Genomic DNA, 23,541 nt, shown 5'->3' on the forward strand with positions numbered 1-23,541 from the left:
GGATTCGCTTTTCAGGAGGATAAGCCCGAAACTGCACTGTGCCCAGAACAGCTCAGATGAAAGGGAGCGTCTGAGAGGGAGTCAGGTGTGACTTCAGCACGTTTATAGTGAACCCCAGTGTGTGCAGGAGGCTTGCCGTAGTCTGAAGGTGGGAGACTACTTTCTGGGGCGAGTCAGCCTTCAACAGCCAGTCGTCGAGGTAGGGGAAGACTGACACCCCTAACCTGTGCAGATGAGCTGCAACCACCGCCACTTTTGTGAATACACGAGGGGCGCTGGTAAGGCCGAAGGGGAGCACAGTAAACTAATAGTGCTCGTGACCTACCACGAATCGTAGGCAACGTCAGTGGGCAGGCAGGATAGGGACGTGGAAATAAGCATTCTGCAAGTCTAACGCTACCATCCAGTCTCCCGAGTCTAAGGCAGACAGAACCTGAGTCAGGGTAATCATTTTTAATTTCTCCTTCTTGAGAAAGCAGTTGAGGTCCTGAAGGTCTAGGATAGGACGTAAGCCCTTGTCCTTTTTCGGCACCAGAAAGTAGCAGGAATAACAACCATGACCTACTGCTGGCACAGGGACCTTCTCTATAGCTCCCTTGGCCAAGAGAGCCGCCACTTCCTGGGGGAAAAATGCCAAATGATCCTCTAGGAGTTGGATGAGTGATGGAGGCATGGCCAGAGGGGCAGATTCGAAAGGGAGGGATTAGCCCTTTCGAACCATCTGCAAAACCCACCTGTCCGTAGTGATGGATTTCCAGTGGGGCAGGCAATGGTGAATCCTGCTGCCAACTGGGTGGGTTTGAGGGGACGGACTAGGAGGGTTTGGAGGCTGCAGCAGGGGCAGAGGTTGACTGGGCAGACCCCTGGTTCCCTATCCCACGCCCACGTGGGATTCTGCATCCTTGGCCACGCAGCAGCTGAACAGCATGGGTTGCATGGTGTGGGACATGACAGGGAGCCCCTTCCATGGCCACGAAAGGGGCAAAAAGCGGACTGCTGGGGGCGAGGGTCAGCAGGAGACCAAATGATCAAACCGTAGCTCGGGAATCCTTGAATCTCTCCAAGGCCGAGTCTGCTTTGTCTCCAAAGAGACGGGAGCCATCAAGGGGCATGTCCATGAGAAACTGTTGGACATCCCCCAAAAAAACAGAAGTACGCAACCAGGCGTGGCGTCTCACCGTCGTAGCAACCAATCTTCCCAGAGAGTTGGTCGTGTCCAGCCCACATCGGATCGTGAATTTCGCCGCATATCTCCCATCATTGACAGCTTGGGAGACGATAGCATGGGCCTCCTCCGGTATCTGTGGCAGAACTTGCGCAACCATATCCCACAAAGTGTGGGTATAGTGGCCCAAGAGGCATACAGTGTTCAGACCGCAGCGCAAGACTGGAGGTAGAAAACAGCTTCTTCCCAAATTGTTCCAGCCTTTTTGATTCCCTATCCAGGGGTGTGGAAGGGAATGCGCCTGAGGAAGAGGAAGAGGAAGCCTGGATGACAAGACTCTCAGGCGTGGGGTGTTGGGACAGGAATTTGGGGTCATTCGGGGCAGGCCGATGGCGGCATGCAATAGTCCTATTCACAGGAGCCCCTGTGTTGGGTTTGGACCAGGTACCCAAAAGGACATCAGTGAGGGCTTCATTGAATGGTAAAGGGGCTCAGATGTGGAAGCCCCTGGTTGAAGCACCTCTATCAGGAGTTTGGACCTGACCTCTACAGTAGGTAGCTCAAGGCCAAGGACCTCAGCCGCCCTACTGACCACCATAGCATAAGTCACTCCCTCCGCCATAGCCACAGTAGGAGGAGACAGCATGCCAGCGTCTGGAGATGTGTCCAGTCCACTGGCCTTGCATAATTCCTGTGCCCAGTCCAAAGATGGGTTATCCTGGCATTCATAAGGGTCCAGGGACCCCTCCAATCCTTCCCCGAATTCGTACCCATAGGAAAAATTGTCCAGTTCGACCTGGGGTGAGTAGGCCCCATCGAAGACAGAGGCAGCATCGGCCGACGCCACTCCGACTCGTCGGGGATAAGGATAGGGTCAACGTTGATAGTGGATACTACCAACGTCAGGAGCGTCGACAATCAACCCGGCGCTGGGGAAGGTCTCAGTGTTGCGACCGGCGTCGGTGCGGATCCGGAGTGGACGGAGCTGAAGCCATCGGGGCACAACCTGAAGGCCCCTCAACCGAACCCCTTGGGCCCGAAGGCGCCGTATCGGAGTCGGTCCGTCCAAAAATGAGTCACATGGCCTCATAGAACTCTTCAACTTGGGCGGGGGTCGCTCCGTCTCCCGTAAACTCGGGGAAAGTGCAGAGCGGACCCAGAAGCAGGCTCCAAGGACGGAGGCCTTGAGCATCGATGCTCCTCCCGCGTCGCTTCAGCCGAGCGAAGGGCGAAGTCGAAGTGCAATGAGAGTGCTTCGACAACCTTTTTCTTACCTGTACCCGAAGATTTGGAGGAAGATGAGTGGTGGTGGCTCCGCAAACAGTCTCGAGACCTTCCTCTCGAGCGAGACCGGGACCTATGCGGAGTCAAGCACCAGACCACCATGAGCTTGAGAGAACGCTCCTTTAAGGCCTTCGGGTGCATGGCCCGGCACTCCGAGCACGACTTTGGGTCGTGGTCGCACTCCAGACACCACAAACAAACCCGATGCAGATCCATCACCAACATCATGCAGTGACAGTCCCCGCACAGCTTGAACCCAGTCCCCGGGGACATCCTCGCCGCACCAAAAAAAGCTCATAAAACTCAACAAAAGGGTCGAAATCGGCCAAGAAGTAGACCAGGGTAGCACTCTTTGGATCAGCGTGTGACGCTGAAAGAAAATAACTGACGTCACTGTGCTGAGGCGGCGTCTGTATACTACTCCCGACATCATCACAGCGACTACGATGCCAACGACGCCCGTAGAGTCGACCGACGCCACCTACCAACATACAAGGGTATTGCTCAAAGAAAAACCTCCAGATCCAGTCTGACGCCTAGGGGGAATTCTAAGGTAAGAAATCTGCAACTAGAAGTCTCAATCAGATAAGAATAATTTTCTGGCTACCATCTTGTATCAGCTGCTTTTGTAAAACCCTTAGGGCGAGTACCTCTGTAATGGGCTAGTACCTCAACTGGACCCCATTCCTCCAACAGCAGGTCTCTTTCCTCAGCAGCAAGTAGTTGAGTGTGGTGCTGCTGATGAGATGGAAGATCTGGCGGAAAATCTGCCTGATTATGTCAGACTGCAGTTGACTCCTCCCCAACACCTCGTGGAAGTGAGTCAGCTGGCGGAGAATGGAGTTCATTCCAGGAACAGCAGCATTCTCTTCTTCTCTCCAAGGGGCCATTGTCCTCTTCCGGGGAGCAGACATTCTAGCGCTGGCCAGGCCCTGTATGGTGTCATCTTCTAGCATACCATCAACTGGTGGGGGAAAAGAGACAATTCACAGGATTCCAACAATTATAAAGTGCCAGGTTGAGCGGTTACTTGCTACAGAACTAATAGGGTTTTTAATATTACACAATGGGTGTGCCAGCTGTATGCAACACCCACGTTGTCCAAAATAAATAACAAAATCTGCTGGAGCATTCGCATGTTGAGGGTGAGCAATAAAGATTGAATGATCTACGTGGTCAAAGAAGGGGGTCTAGTGATCACACCACTGGGTCTCATGCAATGAGGATTAGAGAAAGGGACTAAGTAGTGTGCAGCCCCCAGACATGGAAGTTGAAAGCACCTACCAATCATGGGTCTCAGGCGGCCCTCTGCAATCTGGATTAGATGCTGGTATATCTGTATGGCTAGGTCAATGAAGATCTGCCGATGGTAGCAAAGATCGTAATTTTTCAGGCATTGTCGATTCTGCGCATGTGTGTTAGACAAACTGAAGACCTGTAAAACACAATACATTTTAACAACAATATCCACCACAGGCCAAACCCCAGCACAGGTGCAATGACAACTTAAAAGAATAGATACTGCATGGCAGACTTGTGTGAACAGAACATAAACTCATGAACACCCATATAGAAATGTAGAGAAGGAAGAAATGGAGTAGCAAAATTCATAACTAGAGTGTTGCAGACCATGTTTAAACAATTTGTTTTAGGATACAGCTAGCATTTACATTACAAATAAAAGCATCACATCAGCCTTGCCCGTTCAGATCAGCTTATACACAAGAAAACCAGTCCATAGGGGCACATTTGCACAAAATTGCCTATATTCAATTGACGCAAGAAGCGTTTTACACTAGTCTTTGTACATTATCACCCTCCCAAATGGTTGAGGAAGTTTAGGGTGTAAGAACATGCAAGTACGGACTCGTCCAAGAGTCCATATTTTGAAGGATTTCCAAGGACAGCCTGAATTTTAGGATATCAATGGATCTTCTGCACGTATATGATTTAAGCCACCTGCAAAAAGGCTGATTGAAGTAGACATTAAAAATGGCACACTGCTCTGAAACAGCACGACGCGTGCAGTATTGAGGTGCCACGAGATGAGGAACAGTACTGGAAATGCTACGGAGTGATACAATACCAAAGATGATTAAGGACATTAGACCCTTAACAGAATGACATGTAAAGGAAGTGCAGTACAATGGTAAATTGAACAGGAAGAGGGAACACTGAGTGGTGCAGGGTGTCATCTTAGCGAAGGATATTTGTGTGATTACCACCATCAAGTTCCAAGCTCCAACCACCAAAAGCAAGATTCACGATTGTTGTATTAGGGTGCCGAGTACAGCAGACGATTAGTGGGTGAGGGTTCAGCCCAGAGCTTCAGCTTAACATTACATTGCACTCACCTCCTCTCCACTGTACTGCTTCATGCAGTTTACTAAACGACAGGTGTTGGAGAGCCACAATGCTGCCACTTCAAAATCCTCATTATGCTTCTGAAAGAGAAAAGTTGTGATCCTCATTAGAGATCAGACACGTTCAGGATCGTCCTCTAATAGACCACGATTGAAGATTTCTAACATAAGTAAACAGCTGTAAAAACCCTCACTGGCCCCATGAAAACCTTGTCACTCATAACAAGTGATCATTAGAGAGATCTTGCTCCTTAAGCCTAAATGGCATTGACGAGCAGCAATCTTTTACCTTGTGGACAATTCTGGTAATGTTCCATCTGGTTCTACTACATCACAACTGACCTGAAATTGGTTGCATTGTGGGTAGGAGACTAAGGGGGTGATTCTTACCTTGGCGGGCGGCGGAGGCCGCCCGCCAAAGTACCCCCGCCAGAACACCGCACCGCGGTCATCAGACCGCTGCGGTGATTCTGGGTTTTCCACTGGGCTGGCGGGCGACCGCCAAAAGGCCGCCCGCCAGCCCAGTGGAAAACAACCTTCCCACGAGGACGCCGGCTCTGAATGGAGCTGGCGGAGTGGGAAGGTGCGACGGGTGCAGTGGCACCCGTCGCGTATTTAAGTGTCTGCAAAGCAGACACTGAAATACAAAGTGGGGCCCTCTTACGGGGGCCCCTGCAGTGCCCATGCCATTGGCATGGGCACTGCAGGGGCCCCCAGGGGCCCCACGACACCCCATACCGCCATCCTGTTCCTGGCGGGCGAACCGCCAGGAACAGGATGGCGGTATGGGGTGTCAGAATCCTCCATGGCGGCGCAGCGAGCTGCGCCGCCATGGAGGATTCATTTGGGCAGCGGAAAACCGGCGGGAGACCGCCGGTTTCCACATCTGACCGCGGCCAAACCGCCGCGGTCAGAATGCCCTGCGGGGCACCGCAAGCCTGTTGGCGGTGCTCCCGCCACTAAAGGCCTCCAGCGACTTTAAAGCTTGAACGCTAACATTACATCTCCCACCTGAGTATCAGTCCATTTTTTTTGTATTTTATCCCTAGATCTGTGCGTGAACTATGGCACATGTGTTAACAGGAAAGCTGGGAGAGTATTGTGAAGGAGTGCAGGGACTAAAAGTATCAAAACAAGCCTAAAAGGGTAATGTGTCATTACTCTCATCTTACTCACACTTCCAGTGCATACACGTACACCACTGGAAGTATGGTGAAATCTGGGCCAACTTCTTAGTTTTGGGCCAAGGTTTTGTTTGTGGCAGCAGACTAGAATTTGGAAACAAATCAACACTTCCAGTGGGAAGAGGAGGTCTTATTTTCACAAATTACAGAGCCTTAAAAGCTTTGAAACTGTATCAAAGGTTGTAAGTAAAACATCTAAGGTGAGAGGCAAAGATGTACCCATCTTCATAAAACAGCCTCCTGTGACAAGGCTAAATCTGAAACTCTTCTGCAGCCAACATGCAAAGGAATTGCATAACCTTAAATATTAACTATATTTCAGAGGCTATCAGGATTGTTGCTTTTTATATGTGCTCTGGGAGGTGGTCTAGGTCAGATTTTCTTCAATATTTGAACTTCTTTGTTAATGAAAAAAAAGCTTGAGGAGCAGTTAGTTTTTAACTGTATCCTATCCTGATTAACATTGGATCGTAAGGTTGCTCTGTAGAAGTTTTTTTCAATTACGTTAATTTTTTCAGGAGGCTTATCACAGCCTGAAAAAAGATCACTTCATGGTTGAAGCCGCCGGGCAGAATATAGGGTTTGGAGAAGCCCGAGAACTAAGCCTAGAAGAGGTCTGAAGTACTAGGCCTAGAGAGGGGGGATGGGGGGATTCACACCCAGCACAGTCATTGTTCTGACTTCTCAGCGTAGTAGGATAAGTTTCTCAAATGAGATGGAATATCTGGCTGAAAATCTGCCTGATGTCAGACTGCAGCTGACTCCGCCCCAGGGACGTTATAGTTTGGTTTTGTGCAAGTAAGTTCAGAATCAGAGAAATTCAGCAGTTATAATTAGAGTTATTTCAAGTAACTATAACTCGCAACCCAGCGATTAAGTTTTTTCTTCAACAATTGCTGTATTTCTCTGGTTTTGTGCGAGTAAATTCTGAACCTAACTATAACGTCCCTGTAACCTTTGTTTTTTTTCAGCGAATTTCTATGTGTTTTAAAAAAAATAAATATGTAAAGCAATCTTCATTACTACATGTTAATCTAACCACCGCCTGTGGCCAGTCCCTGCTGCCAACCCCCCTAACCACCGAACCCCATGCTGCCCACGGCATCTGGCGGTGCGCAGCAGGAGTTGTCTGCAGGGACTGTCTCTCTGGGAGTGAGAATACGTCTGAGAGGGTATCTCTGGGTGTGAGAGTGGTGGTGAAAGTGTCTGTCTGGTTGTGAGAGTGTCTGACTGCACTCCCATAGATGAAAGATGCATTCATCTCCACAAAGGATTTCAGATTCAATATGGAATTGCAGAATAAACACACTTGCTTTGCCTTCGCTAAGACCAGAAGTTGGGATCATTTGTCCTTTCCAGTAGTGGAACTATAACTGGGACACCTGCTACATTTATAAATCTAAGTGCTTCCTGTTGAGGTTGAATTTATGCAAAATGAGCATCATGGCCAGAAAGGAAGCTTACCTGCTCATTTATCCAATAAGAGTCCACAGTTTTGCACAAAATGAATATCCAGCTAGAGCACTTTCTACTGGTCTGTTGGTGCTACCTTGTTGGGTTAATGGTCAGTGTGGGGCCTCGCAGCCCCCCTCCCCATTTCGGCCCAAGGGACCCCATCCCCTGGGGCCCACTATAACTCAGTGGGGTGGGAGCTGTGGCCCCCCTACACTCTCTTTGGCCTGATCTCGGCCACGAGGAGCGTATCCCCCAGGTTCTGGCCATCTGTCATGGGTGCACGGCAAGGCATCCAGTGTGCAATGGGACCACGGGGGAAGCTTCAAGGCCCCCCTGATCCCAGCCAGGTTCCCGCCTCCTGCAGCAGCGGCATTGCTGTCAGACAGGAAGCTGCTAAACATGCAGCTCCCCGTCTGTTAGAGCAATTGTTTTCTGTTTTTCCTGCCTGCATGTTTGTGGGCAGAGAAACAGAGGAAAGCTCTACCCCCAGCATGCGAGAGCTGTTTGGCAGCTCTCTCTTGCTGCAACTGGAGTGTTTGCTGTGACTTGGCGGGAGGTGTCAAAGCTCAGGCCAAGTCACAACAAATAGCTATGTCCTAGTGGTGGGAACCCTGGGACATAGCAGGAGCCAGCCCTGGGGGGAGGGGCGGCCCCCAAGGTAATTTTTGGCTCGTCAAGGGGGGGCCACGCGGCCCTCCTTCAACCTTAAACTTTGTCCCAGGGAGGTGGCGGTCCCCAGGGCTGCGGGGGGGGGCGAATGGCCCTCCCCCACTTATGATACAATGGTAGCCGCAGGGAGATGTCAGTCCCCGGGGCTCAGGAGGGGGTCTGCAGGACCCCCCTACTATAATTAAAATAAACAGCCCTGGGGAGGTGGGCCCTGAGCACCCTCCTCCTTTATTTTTCATATGCCTCCGCAGGTGGCCGTGCTTTTTATTTGCCACAGATTTGCGACCCCATTGTGAATTTGCAGCAAACAATTTTTTAAAAAGAAAGTACTTTTTTGTCCAGGGTGTGTCTCTCTGGGACACCAGCACCAGAGCTAAGGGGTTAAGGTGTCCCCACCCTGGCCCCTTTTCTTAGTTTGTAATCTTTTATTCTGGGTCTCGGCTGAAGCCAAGTACCAAGATGGCTAACAACACTTGCTTGTTGAAGTGTTAGCAGCCAATCAAATCTCAGCACAAGATCGGGAGGGTTCACAGAGCCTCTGCGTCCCTATATGTACAACTTTGTTTTTTTCTTTAATATTTCAAAAACTACTGAACAGATTTACACCAGATAACAAAAATGGCTCTTTCTGGACCAAGAGCTAGCTTTCTGCCAAATTTGGTGCAATTCCGTCCTGCGGTTCGACCTCTATTCCGGTTCAAAATCCATTAACATGGAAAAATGTGTTTTGGGTCCCCCCTCTTTCTCCGTTCCAACTTGACGGATCACCCTGGAAAAAAAAAAATATATGCTTTTACTATAGGAACTAGGTCCTAACTATAACTACCGCGTGGTGACCGTCACTAGGTTAAAACATACATAAATATATATATATATATATATATATTTTTTTTTTTTTTCACTGAAAAAAAACAAAGGTTACTGGGATGTTATAGTTAGGTTCTGATTTGACTCGTACAAAACCACGGAAATTCAGCAGTTATAGTTAGAGTTCTTTCAAGTAACTAAAACTGATGCCCTAAGGCAACTATAACTTGTGCCCTCACCATGCACAGTTGTCTCATCAATAAGTTTATTGCAAATGTTGCATTGAGAGAATGAAAGAGGGCATAGAATAGGTCATCAATAATATAATATGTGGAGTAATTAGCTGTGCATGGCAAAGGCGTGAGTTATAGTTAGCTTAGGGCACGTGCCCAAGTGGGAGCTACTAGGTTCATTGTGAGAGATGTCTGCCTGATCCTCTGAAAAAGAAATGAAATGATAGGGACAGATGAAAAAGCGTAAGCAAATATCCCTGACCAGTTCATCCATAGAGCGTTGCCCTTGGATAGATGGTGGGGGTACCTGGAGGTTGAGCTTTGGCATTTTGCATTTTCTGCTGTGGCGAAGAGGTCTATTTGATGAGTTCTCCACTTTAGGCAGTATTTTTGAAGGACTTGCGGGTAGAGTTCTCATTTGTGGACTCGTTGCTGTTTCCTGCTGAGAAGGTCTGCAAAGTCGTCGTCCGTTCCTGGAAATCACTCCGCCACCAGGTGAATGTGGTGGTTGACAGCAGACTTCCATATTGCTTGAGAGAGTTGTAATAATTTGTAAACAGTTTCTCCCCTTTGTTTCTGTAGGTAACACGTGGCTGTCACGTTGTCTGTGCTGACTAAGACAACCTTGTGAGTCAGGCGATGAGAAATGCTTTCAGGACTAGGAAGACTGCCTGAAGCTTGAGATAACTGATATGGAGAGATTGGTGTCTGAGACCCCAGAGGCCGAGTACTTTGAGGTCCAGAAGGTGAGCGCCCCAACCTGTCAGTGATGCGTCTGGTCAGAATGACCAGAGGCACAGGGTCTAGAAAAGGCCACCCTTTCAACAGGTTGGTGGTTTTCCACCATTGCAGAGAGCAGTGAGTATGACAGTCTAGCAACACTAGATCCTCCAGGTGACCCCACGACTGAAACCACTGATGAGACAGACACTGCTATAGGGGACACATGTGGAGTCTGGCATGGGGAACACTGACAATGCAAGATGCCTTCATCCTTAACAAGCACATAATAGTCCTGACTGTTAATGTGCAATTTTGAAAATGGAGTAGCAGAGACTGAAAACTCTGAACCCGGGCTAGGTTGGGGGTATGCTCACCCAAACTCTGCATTGAGAACACCTCCTAGATAGGGCTGTATCTGAAGAGATTGTAGATGGGATTTGGAAAAGTTGATTGTGAATCCCAAAGTCTGAAGCAGGTCCACTGTAATCTGAGTGTGATATTGGCACTGTGGTACTGTGAGGGCTTTGATGAGCAAGTGGTTTAGGTAAGGGAACAAGTGTATGTTTTCTGAGATGTGCAGCGACTACTGCTAAACACTTTGTGAAGACTCTGGGAGCAGTTGTGACTCCAAAAGGCAGGACACTGAACTAGTAATGTTTGCCTGCAACCACGAATCTTAGATATTTTCTGCATGCAGGGTGGATGGGGATATGGAAGTAGGCATCTTTTTGATCTAGGGCCCTCAAAAAGTCACCTCGCTGTCGAAGCGGACCAACGTCTTGAAGAGTAACCTTACGAAAGTGTTTGATAGAATGTAGTGGTTTAATAGTCTGAGGTCCAGAATAGCCCGAGAGAGCCGTCTTTTTTTTGGGAATGAGAAAGTATAGGGAGTATACTCCTGATCTCTGTTGTTGTAAGGGGACAGGCCTGATAGCCCCTTTAAGAAGAAGGAACTGAACCTCTTGTTTGAGAAGTGTGAGGTGCTTTGGGATAGTCTCAGTGTGAGGGGAGAATGTTTAGAGGAGTGGTAATGAGCTCCTGACAGTAACCATGTTGGATATTGGAAAGGACCCAGAACACCAAAGCCATGCATGCATTCTTATCAAAACACTAGTGTTTATACCACATACAGCTGTGTCTGCAGCATCGAGGGCACAGTGGATGGAGTTGTTTGTGATTGTCTGCCCCTGTGCAACAATCTGCTGCTTTCTTTTGCGGTGCTCATCTGGGACCCGATGTATGGCGGGTCAGAGGGAGCAGGCCTATATTTCTTGTCTACTTTAGGGGTGACAACCCTGGAATGGACAGGTTCTTTAAAAATGTTGTCTGCGTGACAAAGTACGCTAGGGAGCATGGGGAGAAACTTGATATCCCTACGTGTGGATGTAAGGGTATCGAACGGGAAGTTCTGCTTGATGGGGTGTCTATGCAGCTCAACATTATGGAATGCGGCTGCCTGAGCTACCACCTGCTGGTAGGATATACTATCCTCTGGTGGGGAGGGTTTTGCGGGTGCATATCTGGGTCAGTATTTAACACGGGGTCAGTGTTGTATGTGTCCCATGGATCTGGGTCCTGCTGTGTCCCTCCCAAATCTCCCCCAGTATATAAAGGGGAACCCTGAGGTGTCAGATCTCCTGCAATAGGTGAGGCAAGAGAATGAGGAAGGGAGGTGAAGGAGAAGTAGGGAGGGGAGAAGGGGGAATCAGGAGGAGGTGAAGGCTTGTGCTGGTAGTCTTGTCCTTGGTACCTTCTTTGGAGGTGGAGAAGTGTCCAAAGCCTCTTGGAAGGACAGTTTCCTCTTCAACATAACAGGGGGGACTAATAATGTACCCTGTACCCTCCTGGATTTTAAGGCGGCACTGTTGAGCGCCTGTGGTCTCCAAAATAGGTTCAATAGGTGATGGCATAGCTGAAAACTGGCTGGAGTCTTTCTGCTCCAAAGGTCCTGGCTCCCTTGTTTTCAACGCCTACGTTTTCGGTCAGACTTGGAAGCGGGACAGCTCAGAGCCGAAGTACTCTGAGCTGAAGTTCTGGACCAAGAGGGTAACGATGTTTCGGACCGAGGTGCCGGAGGTCGATGCCAAAGACGTTGTCTTGGCTATCTCCTACAAGGAGCTTTTTAATAGTCTTAGGATGGGGAGGAGGTGCCACGGTTCTCACAGACTGCGCTGACGTCACCTTGTGGCTTTCGATATCCAACTGCACATCAGAGTTGGAGTCCTGGATCGAAAAGGCCTCCTCTTGTTCTGGCTCCTCTGGACCCCAAGGGTCTTCTTCGACCGGAAAGACTTACAGGCATCGCAGGTAGCTTCCTGGTCATCGGGGGGAGAGGCACAAGTTGCACACCAGATGTTGCTCGGTGTGTGGGAATTTTGCGTGGCACTAAGGACAGAAATTATACGTCTGTTCCATCAGCTCAGCATATTTTTCAGTGCTGTGTGGTAAGGAAGGCTCAAACGTGCGAGTTCGCCCCAGAAGGCGCGTGGTACATGCCCGGACCAATAAGTAGAGACAAATGCAAAGATGGAAATACGCGATCAAGACACAATACCTTAGATAAAGAGAAGATGGAAGGAAAGATTTTGAACCGGAGTCAAAAGACGGAGTAAAGACGCACACATCCGAACCCGATGGCAGAGAGAAAACAATCTAACAAAGGAGTCGATGGCCATGCACAGTATCACCATGAAGGAGGAGCCACTCAATCCAGTGACTCGGAAAACTGCTTCTTTGAAGAAAAACAACGTGCAACACTCCGGACCCAACACTAGATGGCAGGAGTAAGCAGAGCATGTTTATCTGCAGCCGCACATGCCATTGAACACACACAGGCTATGTGGTCCACTGGCTAAATTACCATTGGAACCCTTGGAAAGGGTGTCAATACAAGGTTCAGCGCACAGAGAAATAAACTCATCTCTCGGTTACCGAAATAAGGAATACGTGCCATTCCAGGAAGAAACATTAACACTTGTATGGTCTCAATTATTTGTTCCCCCTTCCTCCCACATCACCCGCTAGTGCCTATAATCTGGCATCAACCCCCACAAGTACCATACAGTTCTAAGTGCAAGCTTGTCATGTACTAGAGCCCTTGCCACTACCCAATCTGGACTATGAAAGTTCTGGAATATTTAATGAATGCCATTTCATATTACCCTTTAACAGTCTGAGCATTTTAGCGAATTTAAGTGTAAATTGGGCTGGGAAACCGACTACTTGACACCATTTATCCAACTTATTTATACAGTAGAAGCCGGCCCGAGCTCCCCATGAAGAAAGCAGATTTACTTTCTTTGCTACAGTCGGGCAATTGGCATGGACCATGCAGTGGGCAGTGCCAGTGGAGGAAGTGGGTGGCACTAGTGGATGAAGTGTGCCACCTTCAAAACCTTTTGGATGCACTTCCGTTCACCTCCCCCCCACCCTTCCACCCAACAATACATGAAGCACTAGCCAGTCCAACATTGCCACCCAGTATAAAACTACACGCTGCTAAAAAAAAAAAAAAAAAAAAAAAAAAATTGGCAACCAGCTAAACACAACATCAACACTGCACTGCACTGTGACTTCCTTCAGTAAGAACTAAGGTGAGAATATCCTTCTGTAAATGTAGCAACATAAAAAAAAAAAAAAAATCAGAGTAGTGAAAGGATGTGCAATAAAAGGTGAAACCTTGATAGACTTCTTGATGCCCTGGACTGTGGCTTTGAAGAGAGAGCGTATCCTACTCTCATCTTTGCAGTGGTCAGCATGGCGAATGCACATGAACAGCACGTACGCTGGCAGCGTCGGGAGAGAGTTTGGTCCACCCTGCACGCGGAAATCTGGAGAAGTAAAACGGGAGTTAGTTGAGGCCAGAACTGGTTACTTCAATGCATGTCCAATCAGTGAAGCTCCCACTCCAGCCTAAATCCAACAACGCAATGCGACTACAAAGCTCTTGCACTGGATTGTACTTAAGTCACGGTTATTAAAAAAAAAAATATATATATGTATCTGCCAGGTACTCATGCAGCATGCCAAAAGAGACAAGAATGAGAAGAAAAAACAAAAGTAAAGAAAGTAAAATAATTGAAAAATAATAAATGCAAAGTAATAAGAGGTCTTTATATCAGATGCACTAAAGCAGAGGCTTCAAACATTCTGCTCTGAGCCCACCTAAGCTAAAGGTTTTGAAATTGGGTCCTCCTTCCAAACTTTATGGACTGGAGGGGCAGGAGAGGCAGGGTTGAGAGCTGGGGGCTGAACTTGTGAGGTCATTTCAGGGATACTTTTTTCTCTAGATCATAGTCCACACTAAATGTATGACTTATAAAAGAGTAAATGCATCAAACAAAAACAGAACTTGATCAACAAATGCTGCTCCCCACAACTGGTGGCGGTGCGAGCCCCTCGCACTCCTGGGCCCCCGTGCAAGAGCACCTGCTTCACAAATGATAGTTGCTGTCCTGAGCAACATTCTGTCTGCTTCATCTCTTTCACCCTCACCCCACCAAGCCTGACCATCATTCCAATCTCAACGCAGGCTCTCTGTCCCTTTTGGAGGGGGAGTGGTGGGAGGCGGGGGGGGGGGGGGAGTAAAACGTAGCTCCCACACGCTGTCTCCTCTACAAGAAGTGCTCCTGTAACACTAGCAGGGAACTTGAGCCCTGATGCCCCTTTTGTTAAGTGAGACTGACACAATTGTGATGCAGCGCGGCCCCTCACACTCCTGGGCCCCAGTGCAGCTGCTTCGATGATGATGATAGCGGCTTCCTTGCAAGCGGGCTGTCTCCTCTGCCCTTTGTTAAAAACATGGGCCTCGGTCTTACCCCCTCCCTGCTATTTCTCCGAGACCCAGGATAAGGTTTCTCCTCTGCATCAATGTTCTCCTCCCTTGGGCCACTGGTCTGAGACCAATAGCAACAGTGACACACGGTCAATAGTAAGTGAGAAACTGTCAATAGAAAGAAAGAAAAAAGGCCATAATTCGGATTTAGATGGCCCTAAACACCCCTGGTCACTGGTGCCACTGCACACCATTCATACCAAAAGGCTGCCTTCTCTGCCCATTGCAGTGGGCCGTTACAGCTAGACCTAAGACCCCACCCCGGGTATCTCTACCCCCCCTTGTGAAAAAAGAAAAGAACAAAAACCTGCATCTTGCTTGTATGGACCCCAGTGCTTTAAATGGGCCGGTACTCTCCGGTACTGAGTACCGGCACTTTTTTATTTTGAGAGGGAGAGTACCGGCATATCTCAAGAAAATCGTAATACTTTTAATTGGAGAGTACCGGCACTTCTCAGAAACAAGCAGGTACTCTATTACAGAGTACCTGCACTTCTATTTTTCCATTTAAAGCACTGATGGACCCTAATGCTATTTAGGAAAATGCATGTAAACACAGGTGGAAGTAGGCGGGCGCCTACTTCCACCTGTGTTTACATGCATTTGTCGCGTAGGCTCTCATTATCTTAATGAGACTACTGGATTTTTGGGTAGCAGGGACGTTCACAGTGTGGGGGACTAAGTCTAACCCACGACGAAGGACCCTTGTCACCCTCAATCCGGTTTTGCTTCGGCTAACTAGCAGTGCCTCATCTCTCCCAGAGGGAAGAGATGATTGGGCAGCCGAGCGCATGACATCTTCGTGCTTCCCAGGGAAGTCGTGGTCACTCAAATCCCAACCAGTTATCTCATACACAGTGCGGTCCCATATATGAATGACAAAGGCAGTTTGAGTTTTAAAGATTGGTTTAATAAAACGACGACTGCATTTTAGATAAAGCGTGAGCCGCAATAACCAGAACCATACAACACAGTTGGACTGAAATAGTAACGAGGAGAGTGAAACATAAGAATAACGCTATCATAGTGCTACTAGATTACGTTCTCTCTTCTAAGTTTTATTTTGAGCACAGCATGTTAAGCTCTAAGCCTGCCTTTTAGGTTCCCCCGGGAGGACATCAACCCTCATACCTGAGCAAAGGCCTGTGATCTGGACCAGCATCTGCAACAGGGCAGTCAGCGTCTAGTTGTGGTTCCCTGGTCGGAATCTCCCTCTTACGTGTACCAGGACTAGGAAGTGTTTTTATAATCAACACGCCGGTGTTCTAAGAAACGTCCCCACGTAAGAATGTGTACTTTCTACGAACCCTAAAGACTAAACTCCTACCACGTCTATCGGCAATGTACCAGACTATATCCTTGACTGAAGCACAGAGCGAGCAAGAATGTATTGTTTGAGAACTCCGGTGCTGAAGTAAGCTAAACAGTGTGATAGAAGAAAATAAAACAAGACCGTGAAACTGGTTATTGAAAAATAACAGTGCGAGGGTAAATTAAATGCATCTAGAACAAAGTGCACAGAGGCCTAATGCTTTAAGCAAACGCGCAAAGGCTATATTAAAAATGGCTACACTACACATTTTCCTGACCAGCATTAAGGTCCATAAGAGCATGATGCAGGTTTTTGTTCTTTTCTTTTTTCACAAGGGGGTAGAGACACCCATGTGCCCATTATTTATTTATCTTTTTGAACTTTGCAAGAAGAGTTCCCATATTTTTACTAAAAAACAGCGGTTAATGTGGACCTTGCGGCACCACCTGTTGGAAGAGAAAGCGGGTCTTCTGTGCGGTGAAGCCCGGGGAGAGAAAGAGCTAAACAAGAAACATGCATGCTCACCAGGGTGCCTGCTACCTGAAAGAAATGCAAATAATTACAACTGGCTGCTTGGGAGCCAGCACTGGTGTTACATGATGTAACCTCTTGGAGCTTCATTCTTTGTGAGAGGTAATGTAGGAGTGCCATCAAGTGAGTTCTGCAACGCACCCTTTTAATGAACACTTAGGAACATGTTGGTACAGTCTAAATATGTATGGAGTTTAAATGCATAATACTAAAATATATACTTGAAGATAAAGCATGTGTTGTTCAAACACCAAGGGTCATGTTTACTAAGAAATCACGCACTGCAATGCAGCAAGGACAGTCGCTTAAAGACCAGCGAGAAGAACAGCATCACATCTACCAAGACGTAGCTTTTGTTTGCTCTCTTCCTGCGCTGGCGCACGTTATATGTAGACGCCGCTGCTCTACTGTTGTCAACGTCAAGTCTTCACAGGAAGGAATCCCTTCCTGTACAAAAACTATGCTTTAAGGTATTCCCCCTCTCTATATGTGAACTGTAGAATGCAGCACGGATACAACGAGGGAAAACAGGAAAGAAATGAAAACACTTATCCTCATTAAGCCTGTGTTAAGGTTGCTGAGGAATTTGGCCCAAGTCCCTGTCCACAATTCTTTGTAAAGAGGGATTTGCATCAGAACCCACACAGTGGATGCACGGGAACACCAATGCACTACCCCTGGAACGCCCTTTGATGCAAAGCAAAGCAAGGCAAAATGTAGCTCAACTTTGCATTACTTTGGGAAACTATCCAATGCAAACCCAGACTTGCTTTGGAGAGTAAATACCAGTTCAACACTTTGCTTTGTGTTGGGTTTTGCATTACTAAAGTAACACAAACCCGGTGCAAAGCATTAGTAAACCTGGGCCCTTCAGTGGAGCTGCACAGCCTTGCATCACGTTGGGGTACAAGCCAGTGCAATTTGTGATATGCACTGGATTGTAAATGCGAACACAACAATCTGCTTCAGGTTCGCGTTGAATCAGGTAACAAAAACGTGAAGCAAAGTTTTTGTAAATCTGGATCTAAAAATAATTTTTCTGCAGTTGTATGCTGTGTGTAATGCAAGTTTAAACTACTGACACATTCACAGTGCTTTCTGACAAAGACAAGGACCACGTAGCACTATAAACACAAGTCACTATTTCCCACTGCACCAAACAGGACTCAATTCTGTGACTCTCTGGTCTCATACACGGACATCTGCAGTGAGTGCATTAACCAGCTGAGATTGCACACATAAGAGTGCCTTTGCTTGTTAATGCCCTTTGGCTGCATGTAAAGGAAGACATCCTGGAAATGTGCCAGATAAACAAGGCTGTGCTTCCAGGCAATCTTCACCTACAAGTCTCTGCTGAGACTTGCGCCTTCCTGGGAATGCACCAACGGTCCCCCAGGGAAGCGCACCCCACAGTTTGCAGTCCTCCACACCAAAGCCGTCTAACAGGTATACCATAATTATGTTGTGGTTGTAAAAAGGGATTAAGTGGTGACCGTTTTGCAGGTGGAAGTACCAGAACCAGTAACAAGAGCCTGCATCTCAGCAATGGTGAGAACACGTGCCGCGGCACCACGGTTGGAAGTTCGCCAGAAATATGAACACGTTGCACAGGTTGACACCTCATGGATAGCTAGCCACTCACACTCACCAAGAATGATGTTCTTGATGAGACGCGCTTCATCCTGCGGCCTACATTCCAACATTCCTTGGAAAGGGGTGAACACCTGACCGATGATGTCCGGTGGTCTGTTCATTTCCAGGAGGCCCTCTTCCGGCTCCGGCCTCGCAACTTCATGCCGGTCTGTGGAGAAAAAGAAAAAAAAAGGGGAAATGGCCAATGACGACTAATGGATGGAACAACGGCAAGTGCCTTACTTCAGACATTTAATAAGCAGGGCATACCCAAGGAAGGACAATCCGACAGTGAGGTGGATGTTATTCCTGAAGGCAACTGCTTTGTTGAGAACCACACCTTTGAGAAGGAAATCTGCCCGGCAAAGTGGCAGACTGATATACCTTTTACACCTTAGAGACATTTAGAAGCACAGTCTTGTGATAACTTAATAATTAAGAACACCAAACTTTAGCAGGGGAAATATTCTAGACTTCAATATTTTTCTGCGATTGGAACCTCTTGTAACCAAACTCCACAGAAGAAAGGATCAGGTTCTCCTTAAGTCATTGTAGAGGGGCACAAATACAGCCACCTTGTGCATTTGCAATGCAGCAGCCATTGAGAAACTCCCTTATAGGCCTACTGTTGCCTCGTTTACATACGCAAACTTTTCCATCGTATGATTAGTAGCAGAGCTTATGTACACCTAAACATTTAGTTGGAGCTTAGGACAAAACTTTAATTATAGAAAACAATAAGCACATTAGTTTATGGGGGAAACCACCCACATGGCTGAAGTTCTCATTTGTCTTCATATTCATCTAACCACCGGACACCAATGGCACAAAGTCCAGGGGTCATTAATACGGTCTATAGAGTGTTGAAGGAAAACGGCTAGAGGACTGCACGATGCTAGTCATGCCGGCTACAGCATGCCACTTGTATTCTGAAAATGGGAAAAATTATTGGAGAAAATTTGTATGCCTAGTCCAAAACTTAGAAAACAGTCAGGTGATTGCTCTACATTTCAAAGGACACCAGTAGTTAAAAAGATGGCATCAATCATCTGGAAGGACCACATCCAAAATGTTGTTCTGTAATCCGCTGGAAGATATTTTATGCAACCTTTGAAATGTCTACTCGCTTATGATTAGTTATCCAGGATGTGCTCCCAATATTCAGGAATATGCCTCTACTTTTATGTGTAGAAGAACATATGCACCACTTGTGACCATGTACAGCATTTCCATTAGGAGGGCTTCAAATGTCAATTTATGTAAATACAAGTAGAAGCACACTTCCAGCTAGGAAACACTGTGTTGAAAAAGCTGAGGCCTAACCAGACGTTTGCTCAAGAACTCATGCGGTGTGCTGCTCAAGAATGTTTATCACACAACATCAAAACAGGGTACTTTCTGCAGCTGCCTACTGCCGCGTCAGGCCCAGATAATTCTAGACACAAAGTTCTGTTTTTAAATAGCCTTTCCGTACCATTGACTATCATGTAATGTAATCTTACATCTAAAGTGCACTAGGATATAAGCTGTGCCACCCCTCCCCCCCCCCTCAAAAAAAGGCAGGTATTAAAATTCTGGTTCTTGCTCCAGTCAAAGTAACCATTGGGCCACGTGTAAAGGTCTAAGCCGAAGGATGGGAGCGATGGGCTCGCAGAGGGATCACCAGTAGTTTATGTTCTATTATGTGTCCTGCTGTCGCCGCATGTCCCTCGCACAAACCTGTAGCTTCCTGAATCTTCCTCATGTACAATTTCAGCTGCTTCTTCAGCTTGAGGTTATCCTTCTCCAGGTGCTCCACCTGCTCCTCCAGATCCTAAACATTTATAGACGTAAAAGGAGAGTAATGTGACGTGCGGCAAGATAAAGGGTTAGGACGTATAAAAAAGTTAAACCGGTGAAAGTCCCACACTGAGGTTAACACAGATGTAAGAAGAAGAAACAGGCAGCGAGAGATGGGGCAAAGTAGCAACAAAGAGAAAATGTGTTCCGTGTAAGGAGGAGTACACACACCAAGTCACTGATCAGCAAAACATGATCCCAACCTTAGACGTACCTATAACAAAACATTTCCCATCTTTAATAAGGCACGGAAGATCCCCCTCATCTTATGCAAAACCCCATGTATGGGAGGTCCCATGCGCTCAGGAAAAGGACAACAGCACCGGAAGTGGAAAAGCTACTTACCTGTAACATTGGTTTGCCTACACAGAGGATTATTATTATTTACCATTGTAAACTAGTGTCACTTTAGCATCAAATCATCATTTGGTCCATTTCCAATAGCCAATTTCTGAAGTCTCAACATTTTTTATTGCAGTTGACGGCAGCATCAAACAAATCTATTGAAGAAGCCAACATTGCCCGTCACTATGAACTTATTTTGCTCTGGAACTGGTAGTTTCATAGTTTTGCATGCTTAAATAGCATAGCAGCAATTGAAAAATGTACATTACAATTTTTTACCCGAGATGCCGGGGATGGGGCTACCATTGCATCTGAATCCTTTCCTCGGCATCATCCAACAGACCAGGTGTACATGTGGTGCATTTGTATAGAAGAAGAAATCCTGGCTGCAGGCTTTACAATTTATCTGGTTTGCCAATGTATACATCTCATTTACAGCAGCATTTACAAAGAGGATAGTTGCAGCTGCTAGTGCCACCAAAGTGCAGTAATTATTTTGGCACTATAAGTTATACCTGCAGAAAATCTCTTGGGCGCCTTAAATCCGGCACTCCCTCAAAATAGAAAAGGGTGATCGTACAATGGCCAAAGTTAGCAAGGATGATAAACTGTTTTACTTAAAAGTCTTAAGGGAAACTACCTTGTTTTCATTAAACATTACACCAGCTCTGAAAACGTTACCACTATTAAACTCCAAGGGGAAAAAAAAAAACATTAAATACACATTAAGGTTGAGGCTTTGGGATTGGGGAGCATTTCCCTAGTAACTCTTCAAAGGGTGTGTTTACCACTGGGGCTTTTTCTATTGATAGCTGGTGAAATTGCACTGACATTGGCAAAGTGTTGTGAAACCATCTCTGCCAACAACAGAGGTAACACAATAGTGTAATGAGACGGGGCATAAGGCCTTCTGTCTACATCATGTGCAGAAACTCTCCATCACCTCCAACTTCCCAGCACTCTGGGTTAGTCAAAGACCATACGAAGTTCTGAGATACCAGATCATTGTACTGGGTCATACGCCTTTGCAGCATCAAGCGTTTAAAAAAAAACAAAAAGCAGACACCGAGTGGAACAGAAGGACAAATCGTAGAGAAATCAAATGGACCACTCTCCCCCTTAACATACTGGATTATTGGGGGGGGGGGGGAGAAATCTAGAGATGCTGTATGAACATTTTTCATTTTCTTTGATTGAGAACAGGTCTACCTGTAGTACTCCTGCATTTAATCAGACTTAGGCTCATGACAAGATGTGTATTAATCCTTGCATAAATTAATAATTTAAATAAATGATTAAACCTGAAACCTTTACAGTAGTAGGGAGCTGTGTTAGGTGGGTGCTCTGCCGAAGGTAAGAAATCCAGCGTCAGTTTTTGTGTGTCCATTGACTGCCCTGGTGGGCTGGCTCCCCGCTACGTTTACAAAGCTAAAAAGGTCATCATTGGATCTGTAGTTACTTATGTCCCTGAAGTTCATTGAGTGGAAGGCATCAGGACTAGACAGACAAAAAAATAAAACTGGGTGATGGAGCATCTGGTTCTGGAGGCTACATGGCCCTTTTGATACCAAGCCATCAAGGTTTGCACCAAAGCTGGAGCTGAAGGCATTGTCACAATCACCCGTTGCGTACGTTGTTCAGACTAGATGCACCTTTTCAGAAGTCAGTTATGAGCAATTTGCTTTAGTTGTCATTCACACTCCATTACTCAGTCTCCCAATGATCAGATCTAGAGGTTCTCGAACTTCTGCCATCCTATGGCTGAGGCAAGGTTAGAGCTGGCAAGTTGTCAAGGAATCCATTAAAAAAGCAAATTCCACAAAAGTCCATAAAAGATTCTTGAACGAGAAATTGAGTTCTGGTTCAGATCAGACCAGGTATGGAGAAATCACGGAGGACTGGAAAGAAACACCCCTTTGCCACTTTAGTGCTCACCATGAGTTCAGCTTGCTTTTGTAAACAAAGACTAAAGGTTGTCTCCTAATGGCTTGTTAGAGGGGTGTGCTTCTGCACTAAAGTTAGTGATCATCCAATCAGTAGAGAGACATTTATGTCCGGCTCTGCTAATTAGTTTATTTTCAAATTACCTGATTTGGTTTAACTCTGCTTGCCACCAAGGTGGGAGCATTTATGTTGCCCACCTGCTCCTGCTGTAGAGAAGCTGCGGTACTGTGCAGCTACGACATCTGATACGGTAATTGAAGGGATTTCAATGCAAGACTTTATCAGGGCCTCTCTTGAGGATCCGTCCCGTAGTGTTGGATTATGGACCAAGTGCCCTGCAATTCAAGTGCCCCCAGGTACACTTTGTCTAATAAAAAGGGGTCAGTGGAGGCACAAACTGCAGTCATCAGTGGGGAGACTTCGCCGGGTGCCCTCTGTGTTGATACAGCGAAAGGTAGTCACCCGCGAGCATGCAGTGGCCAACCCCATGAAGCGAAGTCCACAAAAATACACCCTGTAGGACAACAGGAAGAAGACCCAAGCCCAGGACACCATAAAGAGACCCTGTGAGGTCCCTTTCACTCTTTGAGCCCAAGCGTAGCTGTCAGCATGTGTGTAATGCGGCTACGTAACCCAGGTACCTTTTATTCCATCTGGGCACCCTACGGGTCACGGCCTCTGGAACAAGACCTCTTCATCAGCAGCAAGGGAGGAGTGGTGTTGGGCCGCATGGCAGCCGAATCTACTCAAGCAAAAAAAAAAACAAAAAAAAACGCTGTCACTCCTACTCCTGGCACAGGTGGCCAGGTGGTGGGGAGGTTCAGGGCCGGCAGAGTAATTTTCGATGGCAGGGTTTTGTTCCTGCAACATTCTTTGCCTGCCCTTCTCGCTTCAGAGAGCACAGCCCTGTGGGGGTGGGGGGAGTAACCTGAAGCTCTCAACACGTGTTGAGCGAACTGCTCACGACACGCTGAACAAAGCGCTCACCAGGCGCTAGGAGTAAGCAGCAGGCAAGGAGCTGGGCCCCTGAGAGGGTACTTTGAGGGGTCCAGAGGTGCAGTAGACAGGGGGGCCAGTACACAAACAAAGAATACTGATGGCGGTCTCCCTTGACAGTCCAGCAGTCCTCCAGAAATGTAGCCAGCAGGGTCTGGTTACAAGCCCCACACAGTACCTGGGCAGAATAATGTCAGGGAGTAGCTGACATCAGGGCAACACACA

The 23,541-nt window shown here is 47.2% G+C and overlaps 1 protein-coding gene across 1 annotated transcript in view; it reads right to left on the reverse strand.

The window, feature by feature from the left end:
- LOC138268028 (unconventional myosin-Vb-like) overlaps positions 1–23,541 on the reverse strand; it is a 160,552-nt gene that overhangs the window by 14,181 nt on the left and 122,830 nt on the right. Inside the window, exons 29-34 of the mRNA XM_069217350.1 lie at positions 19,912–20,005; positions 18,209–18,361; positions 13,562–13,713; positions 4,804–4,893; positions 3,734–3,884; positions 3,119–3,413 (exon numbers count right to left, since the gene is read on the reverse strand). Of these exons, the coding sequence (XP_069073451.1) occupies positions 3,119–3,413; positions 3,734–3,884; positions 4,804–4,893; positions 13,562–13,713; positions 18,209–18,361; positions 19,912–20,005 (935 nt within the window). The remainder of the gene's footprint in view (positions 1–3,118; positions 3,414–3,733; positions 3,885–4,803; positions 4,894–13,561; positions 13,714–18,208; positions 18,362–19,911; positions 20,006–23,541) is intronic.

The sequence above is a fragment of the Pleurodeles waltl genome, chromosome 12 (assembly GCF_031143425.1).
Source record: "Pleurodeles waltl isolate 20211129_DDA chromosome 12, aPleWal1.hap1.20221129, whole genome shotgun sequence".
Taxonomy (NCBI): Eukaryota; Metazoa; Chordata; class Amphibia; order Caudata; family Salamandridae; genus Pleurodeles; species Pleurodeles waltl.